This window comes from Pseudorasbora parva, chromosome 20, assembly GCF_024679245.1.
Source record: "Pseudorasbora parva isolate DD20220531a chromosome 20, ASM2467924v1, whole genome shotgun sequence".
NCBI classification, from domain to species: Eukaryota; Metazoa; Chordata; class Actinopteri; order Cypriniformes; family Gobionidae; genus Pseudorasbora; species Pseudorasbora parva.
The window spans coordinates 31,771,714-31,784,365 of NC_090191.1; the positions used below are offsets into that span (position 1 = coordinate 31,771,714).

General features: G+C 38.0%; 1 protein-coding gene across 13 annotated transcripts in view; it reads right to left on the reverse strand.

Moving 5' to 3' along the window:
• The window catches only part of nrcama (neuronal cell adhesion molecule a), a 57,593-nt gene that overhangs the window by 5,915 nt on the left and 39,026 nt on the right, over window positions 1-12,652 (reverse strand). For 3 of the 13 annotated variants that reach the window (XM_067428429.1, XM_067428427.1, XM_067428428.1), the window contains 23 exons: window positions 12,313-12,483; window positions 11,994-12,053; window positions 10,936-11,047; window positions 10,561-10,745; window positions 10,138-10,269; window positions 9,382-9,525; window positions 9,069-9,180; window positions 8,776-8,939; window positions 8,256-8,403; window positions 7,773-7,897; window positions 7,582-7,602; window positions 5,610-5,711; window positions 5,316-5,513; window positions 5,159-5,229; window positions 4,749-4,971; window positions 4,210-4,325; window positions 3,900-4,107; window positions 3,664-3,786; window positions 3,380-3,556; window positions 2,503-2,538; window positions 1,309-1,377; window positions 851-973; window positions 21-176 (listed from right to left, as the gene is read on the reverse strand). In XM_067428429.1, the coding sequence (XP_067284530.1) occupies window positions 21-176; window positions 851-973; window positions 1,309-1,377; window positions 2,503-2,538; window positions 3,380-3,556; window positions 3,664-3,786; window positions 3,900-4,107; window positions 4,210-4,325; window positions 4,749-4,971; window positions 5,159-5,229; window positions 5,316-5,513; window positions 5,610-5,711; window positions 7,582-7,602; window positions 7,773-7,897; window positions 8,256-8,403; window positions 8,776-8,939; window positions 9,069-9,180; window positions 9,382-9,525; window positions 10,138-10,269; window positions 10,561-10,745; window positions 10,936-11,047; window positions 11,994-12,053; window positions 12,313-12,483 (2,976 nt within the window). The remainder of the gene's footprint in view (window positions 1-20; window positions 177-850; window positions 974-1,308; window positions 1,378-2,502; window positions 2,539-3,379; window positions 3,557-3,663; window positions 3,787-3,899; window positions 4,108-4,209; window positions 4,326-4,748; window positions 4,972-5,158; window positions 5,230-5,315; window positions 5,514-5,609; window positions 5,712-7,581; window positions 7,603-7,772; window positions 7,898-8,255; window positions 8,404-8,775; window positions 8,940-9,068; window positions 9,181-9,381; window positions 9,526-10,137; window positions 10,270-10,560; window positions 10,746-10,935; window positions 11,048-11,993; window positions 12,054-12,312; window positions 12,484-12,652) is intronic. The other 10 variants (XM_067428432.1, XM_067428430.1, XM_067428438.1 and 7 more) reach the window with 8 other exon arrangements.

The following is a 12,652-nucleotide window of genomic DNA, read 5'->3' on the forward strand; positions in this document are numbered from 1 at the left end:
TACAGACATGCTCTCCTCACCTGGAACTGTAATCACCAGATCATCTGTACTGTGGACCGTTGCGTCTGAGTGGTCTTTGGCTACCACCCGAACCCTATAAGACATCCCCGGCTTTAATCCTCTAATCTGATATGTCCGAGTGCCATTTACAAACTCTTTTGTCCAATCTTCTTTACCTGAAGAGAAGGACCGACGGCAGGGGAGAGATTGTGGCAAAACCAATTATCCAGCAAAAATGTAAAAAAAAAAAAAAAAAAAAAAAAAAAAAAAGGTTTATTTGAATTAATTGCTATAGTATGTATAGTATGCTATAGTATTGCTATAGAATGCTATAGTATAATTTGTTATACTAGGGATAGGCTTGCCCAAAAATGAACATTCTGTCAAAATGTATTCACCCTCAAGTTGTTCCAAACCTGTATGAGTTTCTTTCTTCAGCTGAACACAAAATAAGATGTTTTGAAGAAAATGGTTAACTAAACATTTGATGAACACAATGACCATGGAAGTCAGTGGGGTTCATCAATTGTTTGGTTTCATCCATTCTTCAAAATATCTTATTTTGCATTAAGCAGAAGAAATAAACTCATACCGATTTGAAATAACTTGAGGGTGAGTAAGTGACAGACTTTTCATTTTTGGGTGAACTATCCCTTTAAGTCACTTGCAATTATAATCAGATAAAAAGTATTTATTTATTTATATATATTTATGTTGCTTTAAAACATTATTATTCAAAAAAATATTCTGATATTAGACAATAAATTCTAGAAAATAACATTACATTTTACTGAGGCTATTTCGTATAGAAGCGCACTGCATAGAGAAATTTTAAGGAGGAAAGTCTTACTGTTATTAACAACATATTCCACATAAACATTCCTATCCGGCCAAGAGTATTCCCAGCTTATCACAGCATGGTCCTCCTCCACCGAGGAGTTCACGCTCCCAAACATCCGACCAGCAGGTGGCGCTGATCAAACAAGGAAAAGTACAAATGATGTGAGAATTTAGAGATTATGAAGAAGTTGCCACTGTGTGGATGGATGTCTTGCGGCCCCAGAACATGGTTCTGATGATTTGCTTATATGCCACTCGTTTTTAAATTTTATATCTAGTATAATGAATTTCACATTTTATGTGCCTTTTTGGGGCCACTAGAGATATATTTGAAACTGTGAAACTTAATGTGACACCTTATGAGGTATTAAACAGTATATTGTCTACAGTTGCCTGTTCAACACAGTATCATACAAGCATAACAATCAAGGAATGACAGAAAAGGAGACGGGACAGGAGTGTTTGTACCCTTGTGAAACGGGGGCTGCAAAGACTGAGTGACAGGGGGGGTTGGTGGTGGTGAAGGGGGGGCTGATCCTGGAAGAATACAGAGAATAGTGAAACACACAACATGAAACACAAAACATTAGAAAGAGAGAGAAAACAAGGCAGAGAAAAAGAGAAATGCAGATCAGAGTTAACAACATGCAGGAACGTGCAGTTTACTGGTGCAATGAGAGGGTGCTGCTGAGAGGACCCTGAGATCAAGGCAGCAAGATTTGGGTTTGCCTCATCACACGTTTAAACAATACTCTATATACCGAAAGAGCATCTAAAGTCCTTGTCTACACTAGTTAAAGGGATAGTTCAGCCAAAAGTGAAACTTCTAGCATTTTTCCTCAGCCTTTCTATTATGACAATTATCACACTTTTTTTTACAATAACCAAAGCTGTTAACCTCCAAAAATGACAATAAACTTAGACATTACGACTTGTGTGCAATAGTTACAGTCTTCTGCGGCGATACGATACTATAGCTTTGCTGTGACGAATAGACCAAAAGTCAATATTCACCGATAATCATCCTCTTGAATTTATGAATAATTTAAATTCATGAAAAATCATTTAGTCTAAATTTGTGGACTTCATCATTGAAAAGAACGGACTCAGAAGCACGATTCGTTCACTGATCTGGTTCTCAATTTGAACTCACGGACTGATTCAGTCACAACAGTTTATTTGGAGGAAAGATGATTGAATAAGAATTCAAATTTGGTCCGATTCTTACACAAAAGTATGGTCGTATGGATTTTTTTGTTGTTGAGCTTAACATACTTTGTCACAATTCTGTACAACTGTTGTCATATGGAAAAGAGTTGCATGAAGATTCATCAAAAATGTTCCTTTTGTGTCCCACAGAGAAAGAAAAAATACAGGCGTTCAGGTATTAAAGCTACAGCATTTATTTTGAGTGAACTATTCCTTTAAACAACAGATGTTCTAGCTAAGCCCTAATGAAAGCAGTGGGATGGAATTTGCATTTCTTGGTAACATGATTCTCCATGGCATATGGAGCAGGCCAGGTCAGGTGTAAAGCTTTTTGGCCTGTGAGAGTTCATGCATATGTATGTATCTATCTCCTTTCAGTGCTAAAGTGGCTTTCTAGTCTCATAGCTGATGCTCGACCAGCATGCATTCTCATCAGCCTGATACTGGTGTTACCTTTACCCGCCTCTACTGCGGGGTGCCGAATTAACGCTTCAGAGAAAAGAGAGAGACAGAGACAAAAGAAGACAAAGGTAGAGTGGATGTAAATAGTGGCCACCTGATAACCAATCATTTAAAAATAGAATGTTTCTTAAAGTGTAAAATATGATGCTGTTTGGAAGGTACATTTCAATTCAATAAAAAAAAAAAAAACACAAAAACAAAGAACTCATTAGGCCCATAACACATAGCATCCATTTAAGGCATGTAGACGATCTAAAGCTATTTTTTGTTTCACAGAAAGACCAAAAGAACAAAATTATATTATTTATATATACAATAATATTCCTATTACTCTGTTGGTCCCCCTTTTGCTACCAAAACAGTCCACTTTTGATAGACTGACCACAGTAGACCAGGAGCTGTAGTTTTGGAGATGCTTTGACCCAGTCGTCTAGCCATCACAATTTAGCCCTAGTCAAACTCCTTACACTTGCCTATTTTTCCTGCTTCTAACACATCAACTTTGAGGACCAAATGTTCACTCTCTATCTAACATATCCCAACAGGTGCCATGATGAAGAGTTAATCAGTGTTATTTCACTTCACTGCCTAAACAATGTGTGTGTGTGTGTGTGTGTGTGTGTGTGTGTGTGTGTGTGTGTGTGTGTGTGTGTGTGTGTGTGTGTGTGTGTGTGTGTGTGTGTGTGTGTGTGTGTGTGTGTGTGTGTGTGTGTGTGTGTGTGTGTGTGTGTGTGTGTGTGACAGCATTTTGTTGAAACACAAACCTTTGTATTAGTTTTATTTTGCTGTCAATTTATGCGAAGCCACAGATAAGAATAGAATGCTGAAAATATTATATTGTAAAATCAGCCACAAAGCTAATCCTCACCTTCATCCATGATCGTGACAGCCTCTTCTGTGACGGTGGGGCCAGAGCCATTGATAGTCATGGCATTCAGATAGAACTTGTAGCGTGTGCTATACTTGAGGTTGTCCAGAGTGATGTTGGTCTCATTTGCTGGTAGAAGCAGCTCTTTGAGCGGCCCAAGTTCATCAGTTGTATTGACTACAAGCAAAGAGTTGAAACAAAAAGGGTGAAAAGTATAAGCAGTTTGTATCTTTTCATAAATCAGCAACAGATTCCCATATAGCATGTTGTTAATTTAGACCTACTAGAGTGGTATTTGAGCAAGTATCCAGTCAAATGGCCGTTTTCTTCCAGAGGTGGTGCCCATTCCACAATCAGTGAGTCCAGGTTCATGTTTCGGACTTTTAAATGTGTAGGAGGCCCGGGAACTTTAAAAAAAACCCACAATTTATATAATTTTAACTAATTTAAAATTACAATAATATTTCATACTTTGAAAAATGAAAAAATATAGTATAAAAGTAAGTACACACTACTGTACCTCCCTCTGGTGTTTCAAAATGCTGATCGGAGCTGGTGGGTCCGTCTCCTTTCCCATTGAAGGCTCTAATGTTGAGTGTGTACTGGCTGTAGGGATGAAGGCCGGGCAGACGACCTTCTGTCTCGTCTCCACTGAAGATTAGCACCTGTGGCTTCTCATGTACAGAGTCTTTCTTATGTAGTAAGCTTCTCACCTTCCAGTAACTCACCTACAAAATGTACGACACATTAGAATGTTTGCAGCTCAAATTTCAACATATTTAGGTAGATGACCATAAATGGTATAGAATATTTCAGTGTTCAGTAAGTACCTTATATCCCTTCAGTCGACCTTGGACTGTTGAAAGAGGAACAGCATCCCAGCGAATTTCAGCAACTGTCCCATTCTGAACTGAAACGTGTACGTTCTCTGGGGCCATAGTTGGTGCTGAGATGACAAAGACATACATAAAAATATTAAATACATTAAAATGTGAATGAAATGAAACTTCTGAGTGATAAACACTTTCAAGATAATATAATATAATTAATATAATATAATATAATATAATATAATATAATATAATATAATATAATATAATATAATATAATATAATATAATATAATATAATATAATACCGCTCTGGAAAAAATTAAGCGACCACTTAACATTGATTTCTCAATGTAACGTGGTCTCTTAGTTTTTTCCAGAGCTGAGTAATATAATTATTAATATAATATAATATAATATAATATAATATAATATAATATAATATAATATAATATAATATAATATAATATAATATAATATAATATAATATAATATAATATAATATAATATAATGAAAATATTTGAGTCCAGCTCACGTACAGTCCTCTCCAGAGTATCCCAGTATCACCTCTGGTCTGGGGCCAGGTCCGTAGTCATTGACCGCCTGTACGGTGACTTCGTAGAGTGCAAAAGTGGGCGTTCCTGTCACAATGTATTGCGAGACATTGGCTAGAGTGAGTGATGCCCAGTGTTCCGCATCTTTCATTCTCCAGCTAACCTTGTATTGTAAGCCTGGACCGTTCGACTCCAACCCGGTCAACTCCTGCTCATTAGACATAAAAAAAACAGGTTTACTGTCCGTTTAAACGCTTTGACATTTCATCATCTATTAAACTACATTTTTTTATTGTCTCCAAACACCTTTAAGAATCACTATAAACTAGGGACTGTATTTAAAAAAAAGATCAATTAGTGCTGTATTGAATCAAGTTAAATCAAAAGAGTTTTACCCTCCAAGTTATTTTCATGCTGTCAGGTGACGTTCCAATGACTTCAATGTCTGATGGATTCATGTCAGGCTCTGTGAAGATCAGAATCAGTCTTTGAGCCATAAAAATATAAGTAAGAGATTTCAAAGCATTCTAATTTCTTGCTAAGATCACTCACGTGCAGGGTTGGTTCGGTATTGACTGGACGGCACGCTGGGTTCACTTAGACCCACGTCATTGAGTGCCAGAACCCTGAAAGAGTAATACACATAAGGCGACAGATCCAGTTGGGCAGTGGTGCTGGTTCCTGAGACGATGGTCATATTGTGCCATACTCCAGGCTCGTGGAGTGAATCTTCATATTCGATCTGGAATACTGAGGTAACCAGGGACAAAGGGATCAGAAGCTTTTGATATAACATATGGATCTGATTTGACACAAGCATCAAACAAAATTCAGCTTTTGACTCACATGTAATAGGGCTATTGTGGTCATCGCCAGGGGTCCATGTAAGCCGAACACTGCGCTCTCGCTGGTCCGTCAGCTCCAGGTCTGTGGGTGGGTCCGGTTTTTCTGAAAAAACAAATATTGTGAGACACAAAACTCGATCCAGCTGAAGTGCACCAGACATAAGAAACATGCAACACAAGCCAAAATAAAATACCAAATGACCAACAACTTAAAAAACGCCACAGTCTGAAATACCACATTCTGTTAAAGGCATGATTAAAAGGTACAGCCAAACCGATCTCATGAGAAAACAATATTTAAATTTTGGTAAAGAATTGAGTCGCACAAAATATATCTATGCATGAAGGTCTGTCCCTAAACCAAACCCTCAGTGGAAAACAAGCAGAATTACACTCACCTAAAGAATTATTCGGAACACTATACTAATACTGTGTTTGACCCCTTTTGCCTTAATTCTATGTGGCACTGATTCAACAAGGTGCTGAAAGCATTCTTTAGAAATGTTGGCCCATATTGATAGGATAGCATCTTGCAGTTGATGGAGATTTGTGGGATGCACATCCAGGGCACGAAGCTCCTGTTCCACCACATCCCAAAGATGCTCTATTGGGTTGAGATCTGGTGACTGTGGGGGCATTTTAGTACAGTAAACTCATTGTCATGTTCAAGAAACCAATTTGAAATGATTTGAGCTTTGTGACATGGTGCATTATCCTGCTGGAAGTAGCCCTCAGAGGATGGGTACATGGTGGTCATAAAGGGATGGAAATGGTCAGAAACAATGCTCAGGTAGGACGTGGGATTTAAACGATGCCCAATTGCCACTAAGGGGCCTAAAGTCTGCCAAGAAAACATCCCCCACACCATTACACCACCACCAGCAGCCTGCACAGTGGTAACAAGGCATGATGGATCCATGCTCTCATTCTGTTTACGCCAAATTCTGACTCAACAAAATTCGAGACTCATCAGACCAGGCAACATTTTTCCAGTCTTCAACTGTCAAGTCTTCAACTTGTAGCCTCTTTTCCTATTTGTACTGGAGATGAGGGGCACCCGGTGGGGTCTTCTGCTGTTTTAGCCCATCTGCCTCAAGGTTGTGCGTGTTGTGGCTTCACGAATGCTTTGCTGCATACCTCGGTTGTAACGAGTGGTTATTTCAGTCAAAGTTGCTCTTCTATCAACTTGAATCAGTCAGCCCATTCTCCTCTGACCTCTAGCATCAACAAGGCATTATCGCCCACAGGACTGCCACATACTGGATGTTTTTCCCTTTTCACACCATTCTTTGTAAACCCTAGAAATGGTTGTGCGTGAAAATCCCAGTAACTGAGCATATTGTGAAATAGTCAGACCGGCCCGTCTGACACCAACAGCCATGCCACGCTCAAAATTGCTTAAATCACCTTTCTTTCCCATTTTGACATTCAGTTTGGAGTTCAGGAGATTGTCTTGACCAGGACCACACCCCTAAATGACAACTGCTATGTGATTGATTGATTGATTGATTGATTGATTGATTGATTGATTGATTGATTGATTGATTGATTGATTGATTGATTGATTGATTGATTGGATAATTGCTTTAATGAGAAATTGAACAGGTGTTACTAATAATCCTTTAGGTGAGTGTATATTGTAAAAAAAAAAAAAAAAATACAAATTCAGAACCAATTCATGAAAATGTAAAATAGTCACAAATTGCCATGACAGTGTGTTGGTAAAGCTGAAACCATGCATGTTTTCATTTTAAGTTTATTTTAAGTGAGCTGCCTCATTTGTAAACAAGATAAAACTAAAATTGCCTTTAACAGTTTATTTATTAATGGCCAATATGCACAAAACACACTCATAAGCACATATTAGGGAGGTGAAGAGGGATAAACAAACAAACCAAAAAAAAAAAAAGGAAAAGACAAATGTGTCAAATGGATTTGGGACCTGTTTGGGAACTGAAAGAAGTGAGCTTTACCCAGTGGTGTTGGTGTGGCCTCTTTCAAGGAAAGCAGGTTTAAGGAAGTCAAAAGTTAATTATACAAAAAAAGTTAAATTCCAACTTTTCAACAGCACTCATATAATCTGTATTACCAAAACGAAGCCATATCTAGGAAGTGATATTGTATACTGTACAGTTTTTGAGAGTGATGTATAAACCGAGCGTACCAACAACTGTGAGTGTGGCGCTGGCTGAATCGTGGTCCAGGGTGGTGTTTCTGATGCAGGTATAGTTGCCCTCATCCTCCTCTGTCACGTCAAGTATAGTCAGACTATCAATGCCCACTTCAAATCTACACACATACACAACTGTTAGTCAGCTACATGCCACCTTTCAAAGCATTTAAGGCTTTCACTTTTCTCAAACTAAGTTTGCTTTACATTATAGGTAGACAACCCTTTTAACATGAAACCCCATTAAAGCAATTCTGCATCTAAATGTGTTTATGTATATTTTATGAAAGGTAATATAACAATAATAACAGCCTGTGATCATTTTACTAATGCTCAAATACATATAAAATAATATATTTATAATCTTTTTATTTATAATCTTTTTTTTAAACACTCTGAGGTCTCCGAATCCACGACCCTTGGTTTAGAAGGTGTTTATATCTAAATAAGAATTGCAGCATTGATTGCAGGTCATACCGAGTATCCTCAGGAAGCTCTTCGCCATCTTTGAGCCATATCATGGATGGGAAGAGAGTGGGGTCATGTTTGACCTTACACTCAAACATAGCCATGCTGTTTCTCTGCACCACTTTATACCCAGGCTGTCTGAGGATTCGTGTAGGCTCTGTGGAAAGAGAGAAAATGAAATAAATCTTTCTCTTTTCCCCAACATTTTCCATCTTACTGCTTTCTTTAGTCTATTATTCCTTCCTTCATTCAACATACCACACTGATTTAAAGCGATAGTTCACCCAAAACTGAAAATTCTGTCATCATTTAGTCATGCTCAAGTTGTTCCAAACCTGCATGCATTTCTTAATTTTGTTGAACACAAAGAAAGATATTTGAAAGAATGTTTATAACCAAGCAGATCTCAGCACCCATTGACTACCATAGTGTGTGGGGGCTTGAGGGTAAGTAAATGATGACAAAATGAGGACATTTTTGGGTGAACTATCCCTTTAAGCTGGACAAATTCAATTTTGCTTTCACTCACCTTTTACTTCCAGGTAAACATGATTCTCTTTGTTGCCAAGATTGTTTGAGGCCATGCAGGTGTATTTGCCGCTGTTTAGAGACTGAGCCACACTAATCTCTAAGGTACCGTTTTTATAAATTATGTACGAGTCGCCATCCAGTATGCTCTGACTGTCTTTAAACCTGCAAATTATAGACACATTATCAGCACGCACCATTAACTCACAGTAAACGGTTTTTAGGACATTAGAGACAAGCTTAAAAAGAATGAAAATGAATGCTACATTAAAGAACCCCATCAAAAAACCTCACCATGTGATCTTTGGGAGGGGTGAGCCAAACGATGCGCAGTCTAATAGAGCTCTTCTGTTAGTAATGACTGAGTACACATGATTTGATGGAGTTAGCACCCTGGGAGGTTCAGCTGAAAAATAATATATTTACAGAACAGTTAAAACATTAGAATAGAATAGAATAGAATAGAATAGAATAGAATAGAATAGAATAGAATAGAATAGAATAGAATAGAATAGAATAGAATAGAATAGAATAGAATAGAATAGAATAGAATAGAATAGAATAGAATAGAATAGAATAGAATAGAATAGAAATGCATATAACTAACCCAGGACACTGACAAAGGCATTGGCCAGCAGGTAACCATACTCATTGGAGGCGTTGCACTGGTAAACGGCACTTGAGCCTGTCTGAACATCACTGAGGGTGATAGTGTCATCTTCGATTTTCCGACTGGGGTCCTTATGTGAGTCTATTAAGAAATCACATCATAATTTAAAAACATAGTAAAACGATAATCAAGCCATTCTTTGATTTAATCAGAGCAATATGTTGTATTGGCACAGAAACAATACAATGATTTAGCATCAAAAATAACAGCTACAAAACAGAGTAAAAATAAATAAAAAATCATAAAAAACGTATGTAAGCAATAGTGGTGAAAAGTTACAGCTCACTTGACTGGGTAAACCCTGCCTGATCTGCTGGCAATTTGATTCCGCCCTGCAACTCAGTCTGGAAACCTGTACATTAAATTCTACTGCTTCTGTTACACCTTTGCGGGAACCAATTACAGACTGGCTTATCCACCTCACACGCTATTGGTGGGTTTAACACGATGACAGATAGAGATATTTTGTTGCACGTTGATCACACCTCTTGTGGTCTGATTGGTTGAAGGACTATCCAATTGTGTATAGAGTGATTAAAATAATGCCAGTTCATCACGCCTCTTGTGCAGTAGAAAATACAGAGCAGACTCCCCAGACCAATGTTCACTTTTAAATTGAACTTGGTCTGGTGATAGCCAGACAAACAGCTCACAGAAAGCTCACAGAAAGTGGTTATGTGAGTGGTGACATACTTTCAATGGGAATTCCGTTGACAGACCATGTGACCTTGGGTTTAGGGTTGCCACCCACCCCGCAGGTGAGCCGTCCGTTTTCTTTCGGGGCTAGGATAAGGTTCTGAGGGGCACTGATCCAAAAAGGAGCCGCTGTGGAAATGGAAGGAGAGAGTTCAAAATCAAACTGACAAAGTTTTACATTTAGAATTTTATTTTCCTGTGCCACAGATTAGAATTATCCCATCATATGTAACAAAACAACAAATAATCTTGGATATTTGTCAAACCAGGGGGTATTCTCTGAACAACAGGAAACACAAAGAGTCTTTCAAATCAGCTCAAATTCATGAATGGTTCAGGATGGTGTCCAGGGGTCAGTGAATGATGTGACTAAACAGGATTTTTGAGATGTGACAGATGAAAAGACGTCCTGTGACAGACCTCTGACCGCTACAGTGATGGTGTGATGGTTGCTCCCCAGGCGATTCTTGGCTAAACAGCGATAATCTCCCCCATCCGCTTCTGTCACCTCTGTTATCTTCAGAGTTTTCTGGAAAGTGTGAAATGAGAAACGGCCTCTTGGCAGCTCCCCGACCACCTTAGTCCAGGAGATATCTGGCGTTGGACTGAAAATATAAAACACACAAAATATAAAACACACAAAAAAAAGGCAAAAACTTTTGACCAGTTAGTCACATTTAAGCAAAATCTTTGATACAATCTGATTACAATCAGAAGGACAAATGGACATGGAAGCAAAACATTAGCTATTCTTCGACCCAAGATAGACCCATTTATCCTCTTCCTGCTACTTACAGGCCATCAGCGATGCATTCCAGCTCCAGCGTGTCTCCTTTCAGGACCATAGCGGTACTGTGCACTCCTGGTGGGTGCATGAAAGTGGGTGCTCTCTCCCCAGATGGAGTGTCTAAAACAGGGATTGGTCACAATCAGATCTTGTAACCAGCTGATTATTACCCAGGACTTATGTGAGGGGAAAAGATTCTATTTTGGTATGTGAAACCACATATGAACAAGACAGATGAACTGGTGTCCAAATAGCATATTGCTAATCAAATTTGACGCAATAAAATGAAAACGTTTGAGAATATACTTATTCTGAAACTCAGAAAAGTTCCCTAAAAGCCTTAACGACTTAAATCGCACTAATGTCTTTGATCAAGTGAACCTCATAGTGTATGACAAGAATGTTATCCTTCCATTGCTTCTTTTGGATGAACAGGGCCTTTTGGTTGAACAGGGCCAAGAGAATGGAAGGATCCAGATGAAAGTATAATAGGAATGAACAATGTTTTGTGAGATGTTTTAAAGTACTTTATATAGTGTTGTATAGAAGGTACTATGCAACACTAATACATTTATTCAGTTCGATACAAAGAAAGGAGAAATTTTAGTGAACTGACCAGTAGAAGATACTGCAGACACTACCTAAATATTAATTAGACAATTAAAAAAACAAAGAAAAAGGACTGATTACCATTCATATACAGTAATCTTGGAAATGTTTGTTGCCATAAACAATGCAAATTTAATTATTTCAAATTTCCAGTCATTCCCATGATAACTCCTGTAGTGTTGGCTTCAGTCCTTTTGTTAGTTAAATCTGACTAAATTGGTGTTTATTAAAAAAAGATGCAAATAAATGAATATTAATGCCAAGTGCGGCACAGTGTGAGTGAGACCTTCATAAAGATGATGTTGTTTGAGGTCAGGGTTGGGATTCTATAGAAGAGGGTTATATTTCTGGTTATAAGTGAGATATTAGGAAATGAACTATTCCTGGTTAGGCAGAAACACAAGTGATGGGAGGGATGAAGGCTGGGTTCACTTGGAGAAGTTCTACTAGCACTCACCACCCCAAAAATCTGAGCCATTCAAAAAAGCTGCCAACACAGTGTCATTCATAGCTTCAACTGGAATACAACAGAAAATAATGAGCATGCAGTGTTTTGACATTTGCCGTTCTGGAAAAAAAATGCGACTGTCCCTTAAATACTCACTAGGGTTGTCAATTTAACTAATTAATTGTTTGTTTAGTACAATCATTTTTATAAATTATTTAGAGAAATGTAATAAAATAAAATAAACACAATTCAGGGTTTTTCTTTGGCCAATAGATGCCATTCTGATGTAAAATCTGATTGTGTGACATCAGTGACAAAAAACACTTACTGTCCAGCACGTTGACGGTGATTGGCTGTTTCTGTTGGATAGTCTGAGTGTGTGGGAAGCGGGCATAGCAGATGTAGTCGTTTCTGGAGTCTTCCATGAGCACATTAGAGAAATACAGGTCTCCATTTAAAGCCTGGGACACACGACTGTTTTGGGGAAGTCTCTGGAAATCTGATAAAATGGAGTAGACAAATGTTGCTTGCATTTGATTTTTTGCCTTTTGCCACTCTTAACTAGTTCTATATGATATAAGCATATAAAACCACTGTGAATAACATCTGCCAATAAAAGAAGGACCATGAAATAACAATGAGCAAAACATTTACATATTTGGGTTGCC